The sequence below is a fragment of the Aythya fuligula genome, chromosome 18, assembly GCF_009819795.1.
Source record: "Aythya fuligula isolate bAytFul2 chromosome 18, bAytFul2.pri, whole genome shotgun sequence".
Taxonomy (NCBI): Eukaryota; Metazoa; Chordata; class Aves; order Anseriformes; family Anatidae; genus Aythya; species Aythya fuligula.
In genome coordinates, this window is record NC_045576.1 from 8,961,528 (window position 1) to 8,986,913 (window position 25,386).

The 25,386-nt window shown below is 54.0% G+C and overlaps 1 protein-coding gene across 12 annotated transcripts in view; it reads right to left on the bottom strand.

Moving 5' to 3' along the window:
- Positions 1–25,386, bottom strand: part of CACNA1G (calcium voltage-gated channel subunit alpha1 G) — a 94,959-nt gene that overhangs the window by 52,312 nt on the left and 17,261 nt on the right. For 11 of the 12 annotated variants that reach the window (XR_004254022.1, XM_032199589.1, XM_032199595.1 and 8 more), the window contains exons 9-16: positions 24,912–25,279; positions 12,307–12,458; positions 11,592–11,777; positions 10,345–10,459; positions 9,851–10,006; positions 3,157–3,250; positions 2,375–2,559; positions 1,789–2,235 (exon numbers count right to left, since the gene is read on the bottom strand). Coding sequence is in view for 11 of the 12 variants with exons in the window: in XM_032199589.1 (XP_032055480.1) it covers positions 1,789–2,235; positions 2,375–2,559; positions 3,157–3,250; positions 9,851–10,006; positions 10,345–10,459; positions 11,592–11,777; positions 12,307–12,458; positions 24,912–25,279 (1,703 nt within the window). In the remaining variant the exon portion in view is untranslated. Of the gene's footprint in view, positions 1–1,788; positions 2,236–2,374; positions 2,560–3,156; positions 3,251–5,978; positions 6,048–9,850; positions 10,007–10,344; positions 10,460–11,591; positions 11,778–12,306; positions 12,459–24,911; positions 25,280–25,386 lie in introns of all 12 variants that reach the window. The other variant, XM_032199597.1, reaches the window with a different exon arrangement.

The following is a 25,386-nucleotide window of genomic DNA, read 5'->3' on the forward strand; positions in this document are numbered from 1 at the left end:
ATCTTATTCAACAGCTTGTCAGCGCTGGCTGGAGCTGCGGGGATGGGTGGGATGGGAGGGGGACAGGAGGGACGTGTCCCATCACAAGGTGTCCAACGCAAGGGCAGCTGCTGGGGGGAAGGAAGGCACCTGCAGGATCTTTGCACCAGGTGAGCTGGAAAAAGCAGCACACGTTGGACATAAAAACCATCCCTAGCCGGCTATAAAGAGCACGGTCTCCTGATCACTTCCAGTCGTGCTTTTTCAAAAAATAATTACCTCTCCTATTCTTAAAAATTCAATTTATTTTATGGAGGTTAAAAACCAGGTTAAGACAATCAGTAAAAATCCCAGGCTGAGGATCCATGCTGGAGATGTAATGGGATAATGGCTTGTTTTAAAGGCGATTTACGGCTGAGTGACTCCATTCTGCCAGCACAAACTCTCTTTCTTCTCCTGTTCTCTCTCTGGAGTCACCACGGCCTTTTGCATCCCTTCACATGCTCCAAATCCCATTTTCATTCAACAAACTCAGTGAAATATAGTAAAATCATGCCCACAAGCTACAGCTCTTATGTTCTCAGCACCGCCCCAATTACCATTTCATTGCTGTACCCAAAACCCATCAGCTTCCCCCGACGCAAACCGAGCAATCCCCCAGATGACCCACCAGACCAGCACGTCTTTAAACCCAAGAACGAGGTGAGCTGAAGCAATGAGAGAACCTGAAAACAGCTGAAAACACCCCAAAATGCCCCTGCCATGAGGACACCCCTATGTGCATGCCAGGGCCAGGACTGTGGGTGTCTTCCATCCATGCTGCTCCACACTTCCCCTCCTGCTGCTGGAGTTTCTGAAACCCCCCAGTCCCGGTGGCATTTACATGATTTTGGGCAGCAGCAGCACGTGGCAAATTACGTGCCTTGATTTGGAAGTGCGGATGCAGAGAATATGCAAAGCTGGAGATGCCTCTCTACTATCTGGCGCTCTAATCAGCTCAAAATTACAGCTGATTTCTCTTCTCCCGCTGCCATGCTTTTAGCTAACGTTTCCTAAATGGCACTTTTCAGGCCGCTGAAAAAGAGACACTTATTGGACTAATGCCTCTTCATACTGAAATTAATGCAAAGCCTTTGAAATTACCACTGTCTCTACGGGACTAATGTCTCCGTGGGACTTGTGGGCCAAGCCCTGCCCTTGTGTTGCCTGTTGATGTCAACAGAAATTGTCTGCTCCTGTGTGTGGGAGCTGAAAGCCAAACAATGGCTGGGGAGCAGGGAAATTTACTTATTGAATCTAATAAAAAAAAAAAAAAAAAAAGAACAGAAAAGCATACGATCTTAGAATAAAATTTTAGAATCATCTAGGTTGGAAAAGACCTTCGAGGTCACCAAGCCCAGTCACCAGCCTGACCTGCTGAGCCCAGTAAGGGACACTAAACCATGTCCCTTAGTGCCACATCCACACATATTAAATTCCTGCAGGGACGGGGGCACATACTGCCACGATGGGGGCATGTACTGCTGCGATAGCATTTGATCCATACCTTTTCCTGGAATCTGATATCTCCATCCAGAGCCATCTGATACGGCACTGAAACACTTAACATAACGCCTGCCCTTCTTCTGGCAGCATCCACAGCCCGATTGCTCCTGGTGCTCTGCTGGTGCCCCTCAGCCTGGGCTGGTGGTGACACCCTCCTCTTGCAGTGGCCATAGCTTTGCACCCACCAGCACGCTCCCGAGACAGGTGCCGATAGCACTTGGTCGAGCAAAAAAAGCCAAAAGCAAGCACTTGGCACTTCCTTACCATGTTGCCTTCGTCATCACCATCATCGCAGTCCTGCCGGGGGTCGTCCAGGTGGAGCTGGTGTACCAGCAGGCCTGGAGAGGTTTTCCCATTGCAGTCCTGGTGCTCGGAGGCGGAGGTGCGGCTGCTGTGCATGCTGCTGGTCCGGTACAGGGAAGGCACCTGCAGGGTGTCCTGGAGGTCGAAGGAGCCTTTTGTTTCCAGTGACTCCATGCGATGAGGTAAGGAGCCGTTGAAGCTGCCGGCCCGGCTGGAGCGCTCCTCGTCCGAGCTCTCCCCATCCTCCGAGCTCTCCTTCCCCTCCCCGGAGAGCAGGGACCTGCGCTCTCCGCTCTGGCCCCTCCGTTTGAGGCTGGGTGCCCGGCCGATGCTGTTCCAGCTGGAGCGGCGGCTGGTCCAGCTGCTGCCAGCACTCCAGGGGCTGTGCGGGGAGCTGCGGGCGCTGGGCTGCGGGAGGGATGGGGACAATATCAGCACCATGCCACCCACCCGTGCCGGGCTGTCCCCACGCGGCTCGAGCACACAAAACAACCCCGTGAGCCTGGCAGATGCCTGTGGAGCATCCACAGGATGTTCAGGTCCTTACCGGGGACTTGAGCTCGTAGGCAGCAGGGTCCACGGAGACGCCGCTGGCCCGGCGCGACTCGTGACCCTGTGCGGCCTCGCCAAACACGGCGCTCTTGGGCATGGGCATCGGCGTGGCGGCGGTGTGGATGATGAGCGGTGGGGTGAGGCTCTTCTTCAGCTCCGGGTGGTCGCTCAGGGCCATCACTGGAAGACACAAGGGGTGTTTGGGTGCCCCCCTCATCCTGGGGCACGGTCACAGCCTCCTCTCGGGCAGGCGGAGCAGCTGCATGAGGGGTGTTTGTTCTCTGAGCTTCGGGAGGACGGGGACCAAAAGCCATCTGGGGAGCCAAGAGCCTTCCTCCAACATGGCAGGGAAATAGTGAGGGGTAAGTTGGGAATGGGATCAGGCACTGATGAGAAAGGGGAGCAAATCTGTTATCTGCTGCCCCTCAACCCTTCAACTGAGCCCTGTCAACTCCTCCCCTGGAGACCCCTGCCCATGTTGGGCTCCATCTCTCCTCTCCATCCTCCTCCTTCCCCGATTCCCCCAAGGGCTCTTCCACTTGTGCCCCTGCAGGGATGCTCCAAACACCCAGACCTCATGCCTGGCACTGACAGCACGTGCCTGAATGCCATTGCCTCTCCCTTTGCAGCTTGCACTCCAACCCCACAGCACAAGCCTGCTGTGGGCCGGGATGAATGCATCCTCCCCAGGAGGGCTCTCCCCATCCAGGACACCCGGTTTTCACAGCAGAGCGGGGTTTCTGCAGCAGGGACAGGTGTCCCGGGGCTGTTACTCACAGGCTGGGTTCGACAAGTTTTTCTTCAGCCCGGCCTCCTCTTCTAGGCTGCGGGGGAAGAGATCGCCCTCCGAGTCGGACTTGGAAGCGTCGCCCTGGAGCAAAGCAGAGAGCTTCAGCAGGGAGGATGGAGGGCTGCACCGCACGGACACCCCTCCGACAAACGGATTCCCACTGCCAACAACACACCTACGGATCCACCGAGTTTTGCACCACGATGCAACACCACCTTTCACAAAATGAGGCATGCACATATTTATACCACAGACTAATTAACCTCCTACCAGGAAGACAGACTGCCTCTGATTCCAAACGCAGTCCCAAAAAGGGATCAGAAAAAGAAAAAAAAAAAAAAAGAAAGAAAGAAAAAAAAACACCTCCAGAAAGCATTGCTTATTTTGGGGTTTCCTGGAATTGCACATGGTGTGGATATGAGGGAAGGATTCTGATGAGCAACTTTGGGACAAAAATTGACCCTACTCATCTCTCTCAATTTCTGCAGCATAGCTTAAAGCTCCCTCTGCATGGGCATTCACATGGCTCTTTCTACTGATGCTTCGACAAAGCAACTGAAGATTCAGAAGGGACATGAGGGACCCTGACTTTCTATGTAGCTGATGGAAGAGGCTCCAAGAGGTACCTGATAACAGTTGCCCCTGGGTGGCTACGCACCCTCCAGCTGCAACATAGCAGAAGTTTGTGGGATTTACACAAATTCCACTGCATCTTTTCAAATCCTGAGAGCTGCCGAGGACACGTGCCCATCCTCAGGAGGGGAGGGATGAGGTTTACCATTTCTCGCAGCGTGGTGCCTGGGCTCTCGCTCAGTCTCGTGGCACGGACCCGCTTAGGGACCTCCCTGCACGGTTCTGTCCATTGGCACTGCAGAAAGGTGCTTAGGGTGTGGTATAGTCAGGACCCATCCGGCAGGAAAAGGTGCTTGCCAGAATGATGCCCATCCAGCAGAGAAGGATATGGGGCTGAAAACGCTCAAACGTTCTGGCAAAGGGCACCAGACCCCGGCGTGAGGCACATCAGGAGGGAGGAGGGCAGGGAAGGGAGGCAGGGTGCCGGGATGAGAAGCCAAGCAGACCCTCACTTCAGCTGGGAGAAACCAGGAGCCCCAGAACCCCCACCCCAAGGCCAAGCTGCACCCCGGGAGCCCCTGTGGAGGTTTGGTGCTCGGGTTCCTGGTGGGAGAAAGGCAGAGGGGCCCCAGCCTGGAGGAAAGCTCGGCAGCACAGGGCCAGAAGGGAGATGGCCTCCGACACCACGTCTGGTGCTGTGCGCCTCTTGGTTAGGGCAGGGGTTAGCTCTGCTGCTCCCCACCTGGTTTGCTAAACACTTAGGGTATTTTTTTTTTTTTTTGCTTTGTTTTCTTTTTGTTTCTTTTCCAGGCAGGCTGGACACTCTCAGACACAGTTTTAAAGCAAAAGAGAGTGTGATGCGAAGAGCTGGCTCTTCCCTTCCCCTCCTGAGCACTCGGGACTGCTGTGCTGTCCAGGGAAGCCCGCCCTGCAGGAAGCAGGGAAGGTCAGGAATGCACCTTGCGAGAGGGGGCCGTGAAGCCAGGCTGGCCCAAAATTCGCTGGATTTGGGGCTGTCTGGCTCCAGCGAGCGCGGGCTCCAGCTGGCTGCAGGGACGCTCCCACCGCCGGCTCCGCAGCTCCGGGGGCCTGCCAGGAATTACTCACTTCTCCCTAATGGGTTATTAAAGGCGAATAAATAATGGGAAAAAAATCCGACGTAATTCATATTCCTGGAGTGCTCTCCGACAGCCCGGAGGAAAGTTTTAGGGTGCACAACGAGACGTGTGCCGAGGGGGGGAAGCGGAGCCACGGGGGACTCCCCCCAGCACCAAACCCCACAGCGGGGGGGCAGAAGCGTCCCCTGCGAACCAGCAAGCGCCAGCCCCAGCACGCTGCGGCAAGCACTGCTGCCCGTTACCTGTTCTTGCACTCCCAGCTTGCCTTTCTGGATAGAAAAGGGGTTAGGAGAGAAGAGGGAGTTACAAGAAAATGGGGGTAGGTCGAGAAGGGCCCCCCGGCACTGTGGCTAAGGCAGTGTGTACCCGCGGTGACAGAGCGCACTTGGATGTGATGGAAAGGGCTTTTGTGCTGAAGTTAAAGCCAGATGTCTTAGAGAGGGCAGAAAGGGAAGGGGGTGGTGAAGAGAAAGATGAGGTCGGGAGACGAGTGAGGCTCGGGGCATGCTGCACTTAGGAGATGTGCAGCTCACTGCTGCCCTTTGCCACCTGCTCATCCCGACCTGCTCCATGCTCAGGAGAGTCTCACCAGGACCCCACATCACAGCTGACCTTCCCTGGGCACCCCAGAGCATCTTCCAGCGGTGGCTGCCTCCGTCCCACCTCATCCTGCAGAGCGTGGGGCTCCTGCCCCCACAACCGTGCTGCTCAGGGGATTGACTCCAGGTCCCTTGGGTGCCAGGAGCTGCTCCCAGCATCGCTGCCCACACCTCCACGGCTGTGACCAGGCTGCGAGCATGCTTCGGACCAAGCTGCTGCAAGCCCCATGGGCGAGCTTACCCCATTTTAGGGCTGCACAAAAGGGTCGGCGAGAGCTGGGGCCGGAGCCCCATCGGCCACCCCAAAGCACCCACCTTCGTTCCTGCAGCTCCCCCAGAGAAGGACGGGACTCAAAACCAAGGCTGACTTGACAATGAGGACAACAAAAAAGAAAGGAACGACACCAGCCCGACAACCCCCAAAAGCACGACAGCTACTACGATGGGAAGGGTGACCAGGCACCACGAGGGGACACAACCACGGGGGGCACGGGTGGGCTCATGCGCGGGCGTACGTACCGCCGCCGGGTCGACAGGCAGCTGAATACAGCTCAGCTGCCCGCTCGCATCTTCTCGCTTGGAGATCTCCTGAAGGAGAAACGGGGGCAGGGAGGGGAGGAGGAAGGAAGGGGAAGGGGGGGTTCAATTTTCACACTTTCAACAGCAGAACGGAGCGGGGAGTCAAAAAAAAAAAATCAATCAATCAATCTGGGTAAAAAACGAGGAGAGGCGGGGAAGGAGAAGGGCAGCGTGCGGCCGCGATGGAGAGCCGGCTCCGCGGGGAGAGGGTGGAAGACCTCAGGTGGAGCACAGCCCTCCAAAGAGGCCAGCCTTACCTTTAAATTAAGTGTTTCAAACAGAGAGCTTGATTCAGCTCCTAAGTGATAATTGTGCTAATGAAACACCAGCTAATTATTGAAAACACGATTTTTTTTTTCCTTTTTGCAGCTGCATAATGGGATCTCTATTTATTACGCCGTCATTAAGCAGCAATGGAGGCTTTTAATGAATGTTTGATTAACACAGTATCAGTCCTCTTACAGCCAGGTAAAATACCTCCAGCACCTCTTCACGGTGCCAGAAATCAGCATTTCCTGGCCCACTTGGAAAGCCCGAGGTATTTGCACCCTTCTGCTCGCCGTCAGCCCCAGCAGCACTTGGGGAAGGTGGCACGGCCCTGGGCGCATGGTGTGGGGCACCAGGAGGCACAGGGTACCCCCTCCTCAACTGCTCGTCTACGTGGCAATGCCATTTTGCCCTGCTCTAGGCCAGGATGAAGAGTTTAAGACTGATCATTTTGGGGGCTGAGTGGGAGAACAGCGTCTTGCAAGCCACGGACACTTAATTTAAAGTCTGTGCTTGTAAGAAAGAGAGAGGTGTGGACTAGCCATTGAAAGGAAACACGGAGACACTTTTCTCTCACAAGGACAACCCCAACAAAGCTGATAGGAATGCAAAAGGATGCAACAAAAACACCATCCCAAAATCTCTACAAAGGGAAAATGAAGAAGTCTTCTTCAGAAGAAGAAGTCAAAGCCCTGTTTTCTGCGGGGCCTGCTGCTACACCCAGAGCGCAGGCAGCATCCTTCCCGCGGGGGCCAGTGGGCATGCTGGGGGTGGCCCTGGGGGGGACACAAGGCAGGGAGAGGGCCAGAGCCAGGAGTGAGGGAGGACAAGGGAACACGAGACTGGGAGGATCGCCAATGGAAGAGCACTCTTTGGAGATAATATTGTCAGGAAGTCCCTCGGGAGAGGAGCTTTATGTCTGACAAAGAGGAGTCATTGTTTGCTTCGAAGAGAGAAATCCCGAGGGCAGGGACCTGAGAGTTCAGGCAGCGATTTCAAATTAGCAGCTCCATCAAACGGAGTCCCCTGCTCACCTTCCCCGCACGAACGCCAGACCCAAGTTAAATCAGAGAGCGCGCGTCCAAAAATAACCGCGTTGCATAAAGTCCTGCATGTGCCTCTTGCACGAGAGAAGCAGGTTATCCAAAAAAAAAAAAAAAAAAAAAGGAGAGAATAGAAAGGGAAAGAAACTCAACCCTGCAAAATATATTGCTCCATATTCAAAGTTTGGAACAGGTCCTTTTTGTTTCCCAACTGCTTATATACATCTGCTGCCTAGCAACTGGGGCTGCAAAGCCATGCACTAAAATTAACGAGGTGCTCGCAGATTGAGGGAAGGCAGTCAAGGACCAGGAAGATAAAGGCAGCAGCCCTGGGATTGAGTTTCAGCCCAGACAGCTGAAGGAGAATGGAAAAACACCTAACTCAGGAGAAGGGCTGAGTGCAACCACTGGAGAGAGATGCAGGGGTTTGTTTTCAGCGAGAGGTGATCTCTCTATTAATTTTGCTTTGGAGAGGAGCCTTTGTGTGCTCGCTAGCAAAAACCAGAATGAGATGTGTTGGAGGAGCAAAGCTGAACAAACACGAAGCTGCGAGGCCGGAGCTGGCGGGTGAGGGTCTGTCTGCTGCGGCAGCACTGGCTCCCACCACGGTGAGCTCAGGCTCCTGGCCTCGGCATGTGCTCGCTCCCCCTCTGCTGCAGAGAGCTCGGCTTCAGCCGAGGTTTGTCTTTATCACATTTCCATTCACTGGGGGAGCGCTGAGAGCTCAGGATAACAAGGACGTGGAAGGAAGGTGATTACTAAAACACCATCCTAAAAGGCTGAGACATCAAACAGCACCATAAGCAGAGTCGCAGATTACACAAATCAAGTGCAAGCCCGCTGAAATTGCCATGGTTGGGCAGAATTAGCCCCAAAAGGCACAGAGGGGTCTGGGCTTCGAAGGCTGTGCTGGGTTCTGGTCCCTGTGCTCAAATCTCGGTCACAGCACGAGGAAGATGTACCCACAAGGACATGGCTGGAGGAATAAAATCGCAGAGCATTAAGGCAGGGCATGACCTTACAGCGAGCCGTGCCGTGGGACCAGCTGGCCACAAAGCGAGCGTGAGAAATTGCTGCCCAGCGCCACGGGCGTGCGGGGTGCGCGGGTGAGAGCGTGCGGCGAGTGAGCTCGGGGATGCTCATAGCGTGGGGCCAGGCTGTGGCACTGGTGCTGGCCGAGGGTGTCACTGCCCTCGAGGACTTGGGGGGCAGAAAATGGGACAATGCACTGTAAGGCAGCGAGATACGGGGGCTGTGGGGGCTCCTCCACTTAGGTGACCTTCAGAGAACCAATTTGCTAGCTTGAGCAAAGGGTCGGTTTCAAACCCATCATCACTCCACAAGCAGCAAGGAGATTTTACCTCTTCTTGCTCAGGCAAGGGAACATTGAGCTATTGAGGAGAACCTGGCAGTGACCTTCCCTTCAGCTGAATGGCAGGGGGGGAGTTACAGAGAGCAACAGCTACAGCAATAACAATTAAACAGGAAAGCACCAACACAGAGAGAGACGATACAGAAAAAGAGAAAAAAAAATCTTCTAGCTATCTTCTCCTGGTACGACCCCATTAATGTAACTCTAAACTGCACTGCAAAAAAATAATAATAATAATAAAAATAAATACGGTTCTGTGCATAGCCCTTCATAGGCTGCTCAGATAGGGTGATAAGCAACCAATCTTAAATAATATTCAGCCACCCCAGCACGCTTAATATAAAGCAGAGATAATGTGTAGAAGCACAGCCCATACAAGCAGATCCCAGTGGATGGTTTTAGGGTATATATTCCTCCCTAAATCCCAGGTAGGGTGCAAAATCCCCTCGCTCCCACCGAGCATCTCCGAAGTTGGACAACCCCTGCAAGGCATGGAAGGTCTCCACGCTGGGGACTGGCTGCCATGCTTGTCTGTTCCCAGCTGCACAGTTTGGGGGAAAAACGTGCAGCTCAAATCTATCCCCCTGCCCTTCATGAAAGCCCACAGCTGCCCCGTAGAGGTTCCCAGCTGGCAGGGACAAAGCCCCATTCAAGTTAAACTGGGGAGAGCACTGCAGTGCTGGGGACGAGAGGAGCTCCATCAGCGCGGGCCATCAAATAGGCAATCAGACTAATCTCCCGGCAGCCTGCGTAAGTTTTCAGGAGGGGTTTAATCTAGCTCACAAGCACGGCAAGAAGCGTTTCAGAGACACTGTCATAGCAGTTATCCCAGCCGCAGTGCCTGACTCACCGCTGAATTCTCCCTCCTGCATTAACGCTAACAATGCCTTTCATTTAAGCCCTTCGCTTAAAGGGCCTGCTGAATTAAATTGCGCCCTAGCTAAGGAAAAAGAAGGGAAAAAAAAGAAAAGATATTTTATATTTTTTTTTCCTTCTATTTTTCCCCACTTCTTTTCTTGTACCACTCCAGCAGACGTATTGCTGCCCATTTCAGAAATCAAAATTCCTGGGTCTGGTTTGGAGGCCCTGAAAACTAAAGGACAGCGAAGGCACGAGCGTGAGGACATTACCTCCGTCTGGAAACCCTCCACCAGGATGGCCACCAGCAGGTTAAAGAGAACATAATTCCCAAACGTCATGAGAGCAATGAAGTAGAGAGCAGCCCAGGAGGAGGTAGATGCCATGCCGTTGTAGAGGACCTTGTTCCAGTCTTCCTGGGTCAAAATCTGCAGAGAAAATGTATCAGGACAATGGAGACACCGGAGAACAGTGCGCTGGGTGTCTGCTCTGGGTGGGCAGCCTGACACACACAGGCACCCTGCTTTGGGGCTGCCACCCGTAGCTATAACCACAGTCAGTATTTCTGCCTCAGGGTTTCTCCTCATTAAGCTTCTGATTTATTTGCTAATACGGCCTGAAACCCCCCCATCCCCTCCCTCATGGCGTGAGGCCCTCTCCCTCCCATGGCAAGGAGTTTCGCTAAGCTCCATCGGATACTTTGGAAAGCATCCCCAGCCCCCGCAGCCCCAAAATCCACACGAGCTGGGTGCTTTCTGGTTTGTACCTGGAAAACGGTGACGATGGCCCAGAGCAGGGAGTCGAAGTTCTTCCTGTCAGGCAGCGTGTCGCCGTCTCGCTCGGAGGCGAACTTGCAGCCGAAGAGGTGCATCCCCAGGATGCTGCAAGGCAGAGCGCGGGCTGAACGGGGCCAGCAGTGAGGAGCAGCCACACGGCAGGGCTGACTGTGCCTCCTGACTTCAGCCGGGTGATTTTATTGATTTTTTTTTTTTTTTTTTTTACAAGATGAATCATTCATTCAGTGAAAATCATACCTCAAGATCATGCGAACCGACTGCGAATTTGGGTCAGACCTGCCACATGGTTTCAGCCAAGAAGCATGCCTGATCCTTCTTTTTCTTCTGCTTTGTTGTTTTTTTTTTTTTTGTTTTTTTTTTTTTTTTGTAAGTCAAAACATTCTGTTTCAACATTTTCTAAACAAAATGTTTTGACTTTCTGTTTTGCAATGACACATTTTCAGCAAAACAGGCTTAAATTGAATTAGGAAGACAAAAAGGGTTCCTGTGAAATGCCTTGATGAAACCTATCAAGGGACCCACAACATCTTTCCTGATTCTGACAAGAAAACAGAATACCTTTCATTTCAGACTGATGCTAAAAGAATCATTTGTTTTCCCCTGCTCTCGGCCAGTAACCTGAATAATCAAATTATTCACAGCTCTGCTCGGCACCGTGGCAGCAAACGGTGTTTCAGAGCAAAGTGTCTCACTGGGGAAAGGAACATTGCTCCATGAAGGGACAGGCTTTTGTCAGCCCTCGGGTTGCAGGAGAAGCAGCTGCTACCAGGGCCAGGCTCTTTGTGAAATCTAGACCAAAACCCAAAAATTCAGGGTCACGCCAAGCTTTTTTTTTTTCCTAACATCCCTGCTGCAGATCCTCACTTCTGCACAGAGGCCGGGCCAGAGCACGAGCACCAGCACAGCTGGCTGCATTTTAGGAACGCTGCCCTTCTCCTTGGCAGCATTTTTAGCACCTGGCTTTCTGCTTAGCTGTAAGCAACAGGACTGCTGTCTTGGGGGGATGTCAAGGAATCCTCCAGCCGAAAGATTTTCCTTGCAAATCATCTTGCAAAGACAGATGTCTCAATTGGCCAGAGTTAAGAGGAATTATCCAGCAAGCCGCTGCCAGCACTGGCCAGCAATGGGGCTGCTCGCTCAGACGAGCCCTGGTGGGGACCCCTGAGCACCCAGAGTTCACGGCACCAGGGACCCATGTCTCTCACCCAGCACCCACCTAAATATGAAGATGAAGAGCATCAGCAACATGCAGAAGGTGGCCACGTTGTCCATGGTCTTCATGAGGACGACGAGCTGGCGCTGGAGGGCCGGCATGAAGCGGACCAGCTTCAGCACCCGCATCAGCCGAAAGGTCCGCAGGACAGAGAGGCCCCCGCCCTGCTGGCCCACGATCTCCCACACGCTGAGGGGGGGAAAAAAAGGTCAGTAGGGGATGAGAAGGCAATGCCCGACGCAAAAGGCACAGAGGAGAGGAAGGGAAGGAGAGGGGGGAAGAAGGATGGGAAGCGGGAAGCCGGCCCTGGGCAGAGAGGAGCTGCCAATGCCTCCTGTGGGCTGGATGCCGTCCAGGCTCACAAGGAGCAGAGCCCCACCGGAGTGTCAAGAGCACGCCTGCAAATCAGCGGCTGCAGCTGCAGGTGCAATTACAGCCTTTGCTCGTGCCAAAAGCCAGACAGCTACTTAATTGGGCACTGGTTGTGCCACTTGGATGCTAGACTTCCCAGGACATTGGGATGGATAGCTTTCTGTGCAGGCTTCTCTCTAAAATGGCCATAAAATAACCCCAAGACGTATATTAGTAATTGTATCTTTGTGCGTTAATTTACAGAAGTGACATAGGAAGGTATTTATGCCCACTCTCCATTATTCTCTGTTTTAATGAACCAGTCAAACGAGGGGAAACACGCATAAAGAAAGCTCTGGTTGCGTACCTAATCACCACGATGATCCCATCAAAGATGTTGTATGGATTCTTAATGTAGCCGAAGGGACCGTAAACGAGGACTTTCAGCAGCATCTCCAGGGCAAAGAGGCTCGTGAAGACGATGTTGCTGATCTCCAGGGCATTGGTAAGCTCCTCGGGCTAGGGAAGGAAGGGGAGGAAAGGGACAAGATCAGCAGCTCCAACCGCTCCGTTTGTTAGGCACGTGCACGCTTACACCTGAAATACATCAGCCCACATAATGGGTAGGGACACTGATGGAAACGGTGTAAGGAGGACGTGGCAACAGCTTGCTGAAAGCCCAGGAGAGAGCAGAAGAATGGCATTCGAGTATTTAAGTTTTATACGTCTGTTGTAAGCTGGGGAAGTAAATCCAGACACGGACTTCACGTAAAGCACAGCTTTAGCACCACCACGGGAGGTTTGCATCGGAGCATCACGCACCAAGGTTTCATATCCTCCAACCCTCCTTAAACAGAAAGGAAACTCAGATGGTTCTCATGTAAATAGCATTTCAAGCCTGCCTTTTTATTTAATGTCTCATCAAAAGATTTAAGCTAAGATTTTCAAGAGCAAAAACGTTAGGTGTTATGCCTGAAACGTCTCAATAAAACCTCATTATCAGCAAGCCCTGAATTCCCCTCCTGCAAAAAGGGCACAATCCTGGCATTTCAGAATGGCAATCTAAAAATAGAGGTATGAAAAAACACAAACGACAAAACCCACAACAAACAGACTTCTCGTAATCTTAGACCTAAATTAATACTTTTCATGTTTTTCTAGCATATTTCACAGAGGGTTCCCAACAATGCCTGCAGACACCGAGCGCTGCGCTTTCCCCGGCGGGTGGGCGAGCATTATTGGAAAACATATGGCAGAAGACAAAAACTGACGGTGTAGTCTGTTCAGGATCAGACTCTTCATCGACAGGAAAGGCCGGAGCAGGGCCTGCAGCAGCAGAGCCCTTCTCCCCGTGTAACCCCAATGCACAGCCCCAATTTCATAACGCACGGGTTTAGGGTGGCTGCGCCAGGCGCAGAAGCCAAGGTGTGATGTGCATGGGTGGGATGCTGACTGCACCCACCACTTCCATAAAACACTTTTATGGCCAACAGCAGCAACAAAAACTTCCTACAGCATGCCAGGAGCTGCCAACGCCTGGTCATGGGGCAGCATGAGCTGCAGAGATGTCCCAAACCCAACTCCAGCCCAGCAGTGTGGGAGCTGCAAAGGGGTGGCTGGGGACAGGGTCACCACCTTGCTCACAGCATCATCGGCCATGGTTCGGAGGCTGAGAAACCCCAGTAACCAAAGCTTTACAGGCATACACTGACAAATAAACAGTTAAACCCACACGGGCATTGAACTCCCTTTGTTTCTGCAGTCAATGTCTCAGCACCGAGGCCAAGCCCTTTTAGCTCAATTCCTCCAAGCCCGGTGTGATGGAAGATGGGGACCTAAACCTGCCTGCTGCTGTCTCAGCACACATAACCCCCAGGGACCTGCACTGATTCCGGTGGGACGACAAAGCAGTGGTGCCAGCGTAGCAAAGCGGGAAATGGCAGCATCAAAAAGAAAAAGTATCTGAAAAAAGAAAAAGGGGACAGTGGGGGGAGAGCTGGAATGTTTCCTGTGTCTCATACACGCTTGTGGAGGAGCAGATGCCTTGGCCAGGTTTGCCAAGCACACACCTGACATGATATAGAGCTGCAGTACAAATGCTCCCGATATTAAACACCGCGCTGCTCTAACATTGCATACCTCTGGGAGCACTCAGACAAAGTCACAAATAGGCCAAGAACCTGTATGTTGAGTTGCACCTCGGGATGATTTCAAATAGCTAAAAGCCTACATTAGTCAAAAAAAAAAAAAAAAAAAAAAAAAGTCAACTCATTCAAAAGCACCCTGACACCGCGGTGCTGCTCTCATTACTGCAGTAACACTGCTGGGAAAAGCAGTGGGTTCCTGGAGGCTTTCCTTCTCAGTTCCTGGAGGCTTTCCTTCTCGCCCTTGGGCACCGCTAACCCACCACGGAGGCTGGTGTCACCCGGGGCACCACAGAGCTCCTGGCCCAGCCTCCGAACCCATCAGTGTCGGAGCAGGGAGTGCAGAGATTGTGGCTCGTGGCACCGGGGTGCCCGCAGCCATCGGGGGCACTGCTGCTGGCTGCCGCCCTCCCAGCAGGGTCAGGACCTCAGCCTCCACTCGGAGAGGTGAGAGGAGATGAGTTCAGGGAAGCCAGGAGTGGGAATCAACAGGGACTGATTCTGCTCGTGGACAGAGAGGGCTCTGCTTTCCCCAGAAGCGGAGATGTTGTCCCCAAGGAAAGCACGGGCAGTGCCTTGCCAGATCTGAAAGGACAGCTTCTCCTGACTGTTTTGGAAACCAGAGGGGGCCAAAATCAGCTAGTGACCACAGCCAGACCCCCACAGCCAGATCCACAGCACCGAGCCCTACTACGGCATGATGGATGTGCCACCGCAGTTCCCTGCTGCTGCTCAGCATCCTGCCCCCCACAGCCCCAGCTCCCGCTGCATTCCCCCCAACAATAAAACCACCAGGACCCTGCTCCTCCTCCACACACTCCTACTTCCCTTGCAGGAAAAGGATATTAACACTGGAGACATTGGGTGCACACAACAAAAATGGGGAGTGGGATCTCCTGAAATAGAGCTGAGAATAACCCGAATCTGAGCTTAATGGCCAAGACAGGTTGGAAGGGAAGGGAAGAGGAGACTTCTCCCCTGGGGCCAGAGACCATGGGGAGGGAGAGGCGAGGGAGGAGCGGCTGCTCCAGGCACTCTAGGGCCATGGAATTACTTTGTCCTGGGAAGCAGCAGGTCCCCGAGCAGCGGGTGGGGGTGACATGAGCTACTCGAGGGGTTTCACAGTGTGCTCCCAGCAGGGGAGTCCCCAGCGCACAGCTCCCAGGCCCCTGCTCAGCTCTGGGTCCCTTTCCAGGGACACATCACCACTGCCAGCCCTTGGGGCGCTCGCCCAGGCCCTGGCCACAAGTGCTGCTTTCACACACGAGAATTATTTCTGCAGATGGAAGCGGGCTGAGGCTGCGAACCTGCCGCAGGGGACGTGCATCCCGGCTGGCAGCAGGGCTTCAGGCCCCGGGGGCGCTTCCGAGAGCCCCCGCTGCGGGATTCCCAGAGAGCTGCAGACACGCACAGATAACAAGGCTGTTTAGGAGATGCTGCTGCCTTAGAGAAATCAAAAATGCGTCTGAGGCATCTTTCCTTAGACATCATTAAAATACTGCAGGGAAGTGGCTTCTCCGTCCCATGCGAATTAAAACTGTCAGCCGATCCGAACGAAGACAGAGGAGTTTCAGATGTGGGGAACTGAAACACTGCATCTCCAAACTGAAACACTGCGTCTCCAAATTTCTGCAAGCCCTCCCCCCGTTTCAGTCCCTATTCCCTTATCCATTTGCTCTGTACTGTAAATCATCTGAAATTAAAAAATATAAATAAGTCAGCTTGAAGAACACGAGCTTTTTGTTCCCCAAACGTTCAAATGGATGTTTCAAATATCTCAGACAACGTATTTCAATAGATTTTTTTTTTTTTTGAAGCAAGTTCACTGAAACAGCTTCCCTCCTACAACCAGCATCAGTTTTGCTAACTTGCCATTTTCTGGCACCAGCTATCTCATCAAACCAGGACTGACCAGCTCTGGATGTAACACACCTGAGCGAGCCTGGGCCACCCAGCACATGGCTGGAGGAAGCAGCCTGCAGCATCTTCCCTGCAGGATCCGGCAGGCAGGGAGGTAAGCAGCATTGATCCTTTCACTAAGTGATGGATTTGGAAGAAGGAACCTGTCTGGATTTGTTTTGTGTTGCAGGGAACCACAGCCCCGTGTAGGTCTGCACACTCAAGGTGCAAATCGCGCAGCTTTGTGCCGCACAGAGCCTCCTGCACGCCGCTCCATCACAGCGCATCTGCCGGAGTCACACTTTCCATTAAGAGAAGAGCCTGCTAATTTCCTCATCAGTAGCAGCAGTGACTAATTAAAAGGAAAGCATCCTATGATTAAATGAGCAGCACCCAGAAAGAACAAGATCCAAGCACACCTTGGGCATGGTGTGGAACACCAGCTCTTCCCACGAGTCCTCCCCATAAATACTGAATTTTGTCCCCAGGACATCTCACCCCGCTGGACACACAGACGTGGTGCCCTGGATAAATCATCCCCTGTTAGCTCTGTGCCTGTGCAGTGTCGATTTGTTGATGTACCCAAGAGCATGCTGATGAGCTCTGGCAGCACACACCGCAGGAGAGGACAGCGTGGCACCTCTCACAGGCACCACACAGCAAACGAGCACAGCGGGGAGGAGGCTGGGGCGCAGGAGGGGTGAGAAGGGCTGGAGACCTGGGGACTCGGAGGGCTCACCCAGATTTCGGCTCCACCAGGGGAAAGCATTTATCCCATTCACCTCTCTGCCCCCACACAGGCTGCGGGGAGCACCCAGAGCCCCCCGAGTCCCCCATTGCCTCAGGCTGTGGAGCCAGTGAGTAATTCGCAGTGGCTTGAGGGTGTCCCTGCTCCACAGAGCACAGCTGAGCTAAAGGGGCTGGGGCAGGTGAGGGACAATGCTTCCAGATGCTGGATAATGTTATCTCAGAGCTCAGCCAGCACTGTCCCCCTTTTCAGCACTCAGATATAAGCTACAATGCATTATTTTGGTGTTTTGCATTTTTTTTTCCTTGTTAAACCAACTAGAAGTTCTCGAGCAAGGTTTCCAGTGGCAGAAGGGATGGGCTGGATTTCTATCTAGGTAACAGGGTGCTTTCCCCTCGCCCACAAACACGAGACAAAAAGCCTTCTGTCCTGCACAAAGGGATGCGTGGGGTGGCCAGGCAGGGGCAGGTCCCCTCTGAGCCCAAGGCTCCACTGCTGTGAGCGGATCCAGACCAGCAGGAAAACTTCGAAGCCATTCAAAGGACTGCAGAATAAAACCCTTCTGAAAGCATTTCCATGGCAACTAAAGCAAAATACCACAGAAAGAAAATAACGACCTCAGCTATTTCCCAGGAAACACCGACAACATTTTCCTGACTCATCACTTGCAGATTTTTTATATATACACACATAAGAAAAATCGCATGGGTCACGCAAACACGCGACTCTCCACGCTTCTCAGCCTGACGCCTCCCATCAGGATCCTCTCCACCCTCCGCGTGTGGACACACCACATCCACCTCAAAGTGGGAGCCAGACCCTAATTCCTGGGGCAAAAAGCATGGAATTCAGATGAAGAGAAGCAGTGATTAACCAGCAGTCCAAGGCGCCCTTCCTGTGCCCTCTGCTGTGCCCGATTCCCCAGCGTTTGGGGCTGGCAGACCCCACAGAGCCCCGGCTGCCCCAAATCCACTTCAAGGCCCCCCAGTAAGTGCTGCTCCACTCGGCTGCAGGCCCACTTGTTATTTTATAAATAGAAGCTGGATCCGCGGATATTTTCAGCCGTGACATTCATTGTCTTTGAGGCTCCCTGGAAGGATTTGGGCGTTAGCTTTAGTCCTGGTTTGGCCGCACCAACCTGCGCCGCGCTCAACCAGAGCCTGCTGTGCTGCGATGCTTTCCCTACAGATTCTTTGTCCCGACAACCTAAAAGAAAAAGTTCCCCTGGAAAATGACTCGGGAAGCAGCAAGATGGCAGAGCTTTTGCTCAGCTCCTCAGTCCCTGGGTTTGTCACAGCTTGTGGCCGTGGACCTCTCCTGCTCATCCCCATCCCTCCCAGCTCCAGCCCCCAGCTCTGGGGAAGGGAGGCACCGCTGTGATGTCCAGGATTTAGAGATGTTTGTTACACGGGAACAACTTTGACAGAAAACCAGATGAGCCCAGCTTCATCCCATCACACCATGGGAAAGAAGGATTCTGCTGGAGGCTGAACGGGAGCTGAATATTTCATGCCACAGCAATACCATACGAAAGGGAGGCAGGCAGCTTCCATTTCGGGGAGATCGGAGCTGCCTGCACCACAAGGACCCCCTGCATCACCTCATCTCCTCCTCATCCCTCCCCTACAGCTCACACCGCCCCTTCCCACCCAACCTGGGGCAGGCAGGCGCTGGGTGTCGTGGCTGTGACCCCCAATTCCACATGGGGCCATGTCCCTACATGGGGCCGTGTCCCCTTGCACCCATCACCAGGGGTGCGGTGGGGACCTCACCGAGCCCGTGCCCTTCCCCGGGAGCCTGACAAAGCCACAGACCCGTCTCTCCCCTTGCACACCCCAAGCTGTGCTCTCCACACCCGTCTCTGGAGGCACAGCAGATATTCTCGCTTGAACTCCTTATCTCTCCCAGCTTGAGATTTCCGGATGAATATTATCCCGGAAAATGCAAGAAAAACATGAACCGGCTCATCCCTCCACCCAGGTTTCGAGGGAGCTTAAGCTGAACAAAAGCTGCATTTCCACTTGGTCACACCTTGTAAGTACTTGAGATTTAAAGCCCTCTATTTCTCGTTAATCTAAACCGAGTTCCAAACTTATCTCCCCATTAGTACTTGAGAGGTACCAAGGGGAGAGAGGGAAGAAAAAAAAAAAAAAAAGAGAAAGGAAAAGAAAGGAAAAGGCTGCCTGTACAGCTCCTGCCCAGTTCTGCTGAAACCGGGTTTCTGGTGCCGGTAACGCTATCTCTAATGCTGACAGGCATCCACGGGGGAAAGCTGGTAGAGTCCTAACATCAGCAGAAACCCCGTTATAACACAGAGCTGAAACCTGGTGGGGAGATGGGAGTGTGAACTGAGTGGGCACGAGGGGCTCTGCGAGGACACAGGTGGCCGTGGGGCGCCGTCTTTTTTTTTTTTTTTCCTTTTTTTTTTTTTTTTCTGGCTCAGGGAACACCACAATAATCAAAGTCAGAGCAGAGAGAAAGGCCCGACTATCTGTGGGGAGCAGGGACTTGTCATGGGCACAGGCAGCAAGCAGGTCTCAAGGCACACAGCATTTTGCCGTTTCGCCGAGCCGCAGGCGCTTCCCGGTGCTGCCGGAGCAGAGATAAGATGAGGCTGCCACCGGCAGCTGAAACAACAGCTGTAATGATACGATCTAAGGCAGCCCGAGCGTTCCCAGCCTCTGAGCAAAATTAACCGGAGAGGATTGACACTTCGAGCTCCCCATCCGCAGAGCTGAAGAAAACTTCAGTGGATGTCAAGGAATCCACATCCCTAAAGCATGCGGAGAGCCAAAGTGCCTGATAAAAAAAAAATCATTCATTTTCCCACTGCACGAAAGCTCCTTTAATTTTCAAAGGATGCAATCTCCAAAACCAGGATAAAGCCTACTTTACGGGCAGGGCCCCGTTTTTAGCAGATGTGAGGACCGTGGCACCGCCACGTTTTGCACGGTGCCCTGAAGGAGCTTGGTGAGGCAGTCAATTAACAGACACAAGTTCCTACAAGACCTCATAAACCCTTCAAAATGCCAAGGAGCGGAAGAACCCCCGAGGTCCGCAAAAAGAATTACCCCCAATAACAAACGGAGAGCCGGGTTTGAAGTCAGTGATCCTGGTGATTAACAGCTCTGATGACTTCCATTAGCATTGATTTGACTCCCCCAGTCTCCAACAACAAACCGTTAATAAGAGTAATTTCTGCTGAAGCGGGAGCTAATTGAATACAACACGTGCAAATCTATAGGGCACCTTGTTTTCCTACAGTCTGAGTGCCCTGTGCAGCTGTAGCACTGAAAAATTGAGTTGAGGCTAGCTGCAAGCCCAGCCCTGGGCAGAGACAGCGGGCTCCGGGGGAGGAAAGCCTCGCTGCGCTGCCAAGGCGCTGATCGCTTGGCTGAGACGAGCTGGCACGGGGCTGGAGAGATGTGTAATGGAGTTAAATAGAGAAATGGGACCTGCACCAAAGGGGAAGCGGAGCTATCTCGAGGAAGGAAAACGTGCCTGAACGTGGGACCCCCTCGGCTCCTTGGAGTGGGCAGAGGCTGTCTGGGGAAGGGGCTTTCTCCTTGACTTCTCCTGGATTTAGAGGGATGCGTGCGCATGCACAAGGGCCTTCCTGCATCAAAGCCTAACGAATCACATTTATAGGGGGGAATCATCAAACTACAAACTTCAAAGTAAAAAAGTCAGGCTAGCTATTAAGTGGGTGCAGAGCAGCCAAAACACAGGGCTAAGGAGGTGGACGAGCATTTGATAAAAATCTCATTTTGGCACGCACGGATCTCATTTTGGCACCCACAGATGTCCAAGGAGCCGCCTTCCTGTGCCCAACAGATCCGCAGCTGCCCTCTGCCACCACTCCCGCATCCAGCTGCAGCACGTTCAGCCTGGCTTGGGTGCTCCTGAGCACCCAGTCCTGGGAGAAAAGTGCTTCTGATGCCCAGAACACCCTCATTCCTCCAGGCAGCACGCACAAAACGGAACCAGCAAGTCACTCGGGGACTGACTTTTATCCCTGATCTCCAACTCATTATCTGGAGCAGCAGTTAATGAGTCTGGGGCATGGGCAGAGCACGGGGAATGCAATAAAAAGGGGACAGGAGCAGGCACAGCACTGTCCCCATGCTGGCAGCTCCATCTCTCTCTCAGCCATGCCAGGAGGCACAGACACCCAGGCTGGGGGCTCTGGCCCTCCTGCCCCATGCAGGGGCTGAGGATGCTGCTGAGGCTGCTCAGACCTCTGCAAAATAACCCTGGTGGCTGAGCCAAGCTCAGTCTTGAGTCTCTGCCCTGCTACGAGCATTTTATGCATTCCTTCACTCAGCCTTGGCTTAAGACCCAAAGCAAATCCTGAGGTCCCCAGGCTTCCAGGCAGGTAATAACTTTCAGCTACCTTCTTTCCTTCCCACTGAATTCAGGCAGAAGCACGAGCACGTAAATGCCTTTTGGGTGACCGTTACAGATGCTTGAACCCGTAGCCCCTCCATGCTGGCAGGTTTTCCAGCACAGCTGCAGGTACTGACCCTTCTGCCCCTTCCTCCCTCCATCATCCTGGAGACCTGAGAATTTGACGCCGATTCGGGAGGCTGCCACGTTCCGCAGCCTCTCCTGTTTACATAAATAGGTGCTTTAATCCATTTTGCCAGCAGGCTTTCCTCTGGCACAGATGGCTGGTATTTTCATGGTGCGGCAGCTCTCAGATCATGACGTTCCTGGTGACAGCTGTACGTCAGCTGTACCGTGGCGCCTGCAGCACGACCCACGAGGAATTAAGCCTCAGATACCACCGTGAGCTCCCAAACACCAGCACAGCCTCTTCCCCCGTGGAGAACAGCCTCCCGTGGGTTATGTGCTCGTCTCCTTCGGTGCTGTCCCAAAAAGCCATTCGCCCTCGTCACCTCTCCAATTTGCTTTCCCAAAATGAACAAAAGGATCCTAGAGGCCGGAACCAATTTCCCCTTCCTTTACAGACCCCAGAGTTTTGGCCCAGCCTAGATCCAAGTCCCCAGGAGCTCCAGCCATTGTGGCTTTGGAGGACCCTCTGGCTGGGATCTCGCCTCCGTCTCGCTAACAATGGTGCAACACCACGGAGACGGCGGCTGAAACTCAAGCGCTATTTAAACAGACGAGTATGTAGGGTATAGTTCATACCGCGCGAGTTCAGACAAGGAAAATCGGCACAGCCAGGCAGCTCAATGCGAACCAGATTTTAAAAACAAAAACATAAACCCCGGGCCCTTCCTTAAGGAAGCCCTCACCGAATTCTTTCCCCTGCTCAGGAGTCCAACATCATGCCGTGTGCTCAGCCGTCGCTTTGCACTCCGAGAAAGGACTTTAAGAAGCAGAAAGCAGCACATTGTGGAGCGCAGCCTGGCTCGCAGCCAGGGCTGGGGGGGGGAAGCAGCACAGAAACCCTCTGCTTCAGCAGCACATTTCCCTCCTGCTCTGTGGCAGAACAAGCTTTTGCAAAGCCCTCGCCGTTTGAACCCGCAGCGCTGCAGAGTCTCAGCTTCCCTAAGGCGAATCAGTCAATTGGTTCAGCAGTGTATTTAGAATCCCCCAGAGCCTACCCTTAAATCACCTTTATATTTCTCTACCCAAAGCTAATAGTTTCTACCTGCATTTTGCTTCATCTCCGTAGAAAAACAAGCACTTTCGCAGTCACATTAATAATCCGCGGCAATCTGGTTGTCGGTTCCCTGATGGAAAATTTCACAGTGCTGCCCAGCAGCAGCGGCGGCCACGCGCTGAGTGCTGCGCGCCCCTCGTGCCTCTGCTTTCCTCCCCCTGCACCCTGCAGGGGCAGAGCTGGGGGGCACGGGGAGGATGGGCAGCACCCCAGGGTGCACAGCCGAGCCTGGCCGGGCGCTCAGAGCACGCAGGAGCCTCGTGGAAGCAACCTGATGCTGAGCTCGAGTCAGTGAGCTCCCTGTCTGAAGGAGCTTAGAGAAAACCCTGAGCCCCCAGCCATGGTTTTACCGTTCTCCCCTGGCTACAGCAGTGAGCAGCTCGTGTTCTGAAGCCCAGCGTGGTCCCAGGACTGCTGAATCCCACCCCACACTGCTGGGGAAACAGGGTGGGAGAAGCCCTTCTCCTCCCACCCCAACCATCCCATCCCTCCCGGAGCACCAGGGCTGCTGGTGGGTCCTCTCCCCTCTGGCAAGGTGCTGGTAAGCAACGGCACCATAAAACGTGGCCCGAAAGGATTTATCCTAATATAGCCTGGTGTGCCCCGGCCAGCCTCGTGTGAAAAGCCCACAAGGTAAATATTCATTAAATAAGCAGAGAGCTTAATATAGAAATTCAGGGAGTGAAGTACTCTTCAAGCCCCCTCACTTCTCTGCAAACAATCGGCCAATGAAGATAAATTTGGTGAGGCTGAGCACTTGCACTTCCAGGCAAGGCTCTTGTAAAAGAGAAATCACATGTTTCAGTGTTTATCATCCCCGCAGAAAGGCCTGGTCCAGCATCTCTCCACTCTAATTCCTGCTCTCGTAACTGTCAGATTATGAAACTGCAGCCTGTAAGCCTCCCGAGTTCACAGAAAAACACCTCTCTACTCTCCGCCGCCACTTTAAGCAGATGAACTAATAAAAACAGCTCCGCTATTCACTCCACATGCCTGGGAGAAAGGAATCTGGAACGGTAGTGGCTTCAAAATACCATCAGAGGAAGCAACCACCCACAGTGCCTGGAGTCCCCTCATGCCTATCTGCTCTTCACCCAAATCCGCCAAATCACCCAAATCTTCTACCTGCCTGCTGGGGCAGCAGGGGCTGGGATTTCCCCCGATCCCAAGGATTAAGGAGCTGTTTCCTTTGTGGTGTTTGATGCCAGGAGCTCGTCCTGCCATCCATCCAGGCGGGATGGTCCCGGGTGCACGCACAGCAGGAGCCTGCACCAGCATCTCCTGAAGAGGGGCAACGAGCTTTGACCACCCTCGGGCAACCCCAACGAGGCGGTGGGCAACAGAGCCACCGCGGCTCCGCTGTCACCTTCCAGCCACTGGAAGGAGAAATATAAAGGAGACGAGCTTTATAATTAAGCAGCCTCATGGACGCTTCCTCACACGGCTCCAAGGGGCAGCACGTGAAGGTGAGGCGGGGCAGGCGATCCCACCGGCAGCAGTGCAGAGAGCACGGCCGCTTAATATGTGCTGAGAAGCGAGGCTGGCCAGCCAGACTGCATTAGGCCGTCAGGGAGAAGGCGCTGGTTGGAAGGGACACATTCAGCACACCCGAGTCCCCCCCCCATCGCTCAGTCACTGAGGCATTAACGGCACGGGAGGACACGGGGACTGGGAGCCGGGCTGGCACGGGGCACTGCGGGCAGCGCAGAAAACGCCTCCGTGCGCGGCGGCGAGTGACTGTGCAAATAGAAAACGCGCCAGGACGGGGGAGAAGTAAACAAGGATGACTCCAGAAGCAAGGGAGTTCCCAGAAGAGGCTGGCGCAGGGACAGGGCTGGCTGTGGCTGGGAGGGAGAGCCCCGGTGCCCCGTGAGCAGCACCGTGCTGGCTGCCGGCAGCCCTCGAGCAGCGGGGGGCATGTAGCGAGGTTTTGCAGCATCTCGGCATCCCGGTTAATAAACTCTTCCCCCCAGCAAACCGTGCACCTGCAGGAACCCAGGAACCAGCCCATCCCGTGCCCATGCAGCACCTGTGGGGCTCAGGGCACAACACAGCGCAGGAGCAGGGCAGCATCCAGGGATTCAGCCACAAAACCCGAGCGAGAGACCAGACCGCGGCTTCTGACAGCAGAGCTCTTGTCATCCTTATAGAGACGTTTCCAGGGTGGCAACTTCTTTCCTTAATGACTACATTCAGGGAAAAGCTTGCCTAGCTGACAAGCGGATGAGAGGCTGGAGCCGAGGCAGCCTCTTGCCTGCAAGGACCGAGATAATAAAGTGGAGGAATAGCCAGCGCCGAGTCTATTTTGGATTCAGCACGCTGCTGCTGGAGCGTTCACCGGGGAGGCAAAGGCATTTGTTACATCCCCCCTGGGGACCACGCATTCAACAGACGCTCCTGCCCGCGGCTGCACCGACCCCAGCAGCTGCCACGTGGCAGCGGGCTCAGCACGGAGCCGATCCCAAAAATGAGGGATGGGAAGGGACCTTGGGACATCACCTCGTCCCATCCCCTGGGACTGGGAGGGAGCTGGAAGCGCCGAGCCGGCTCACCTGCTCGTGGTACTCGATGCCCATGCTGAGCGTGTTGATGAGGATGGCCACCATGATCCCGCGGCCGAAATATTTGCTGTCCACGATCTTGCGGAAGGTCTCGCACACCACGCGCCAGAAGGCCAGCACCCTGCCGGCGCTCCTGGCCCGGGCCCTGCCGCGCTGGGGGTCCCGCTGGTCGCTGTAGTGGGCGTCCTGCGTGAATTCGTAGACCCCCTCCTCGCTGTCCGAGCCCGCCGTCTCGTTGTCCATCTGCTCGGCCTCGCTCGCCAGCGCTTTCAGGCAGTAGGGGCAGCCCTCGGGGCTGCAGGAGCCGCCGTCCAGCTTGGTGCAGGGGCTGGAGATCTTGCAGGAGCTCGGGCAGGGAGCTGAAACGCCAACGGGGCAGGGGAGGGTGGGCTGTTAGGCAGGGTGGGAGGCGGTGAGAGCGGTCCCCCTGTGCCTGATAGCACCGAAAAACTGTCCTCAACATGAC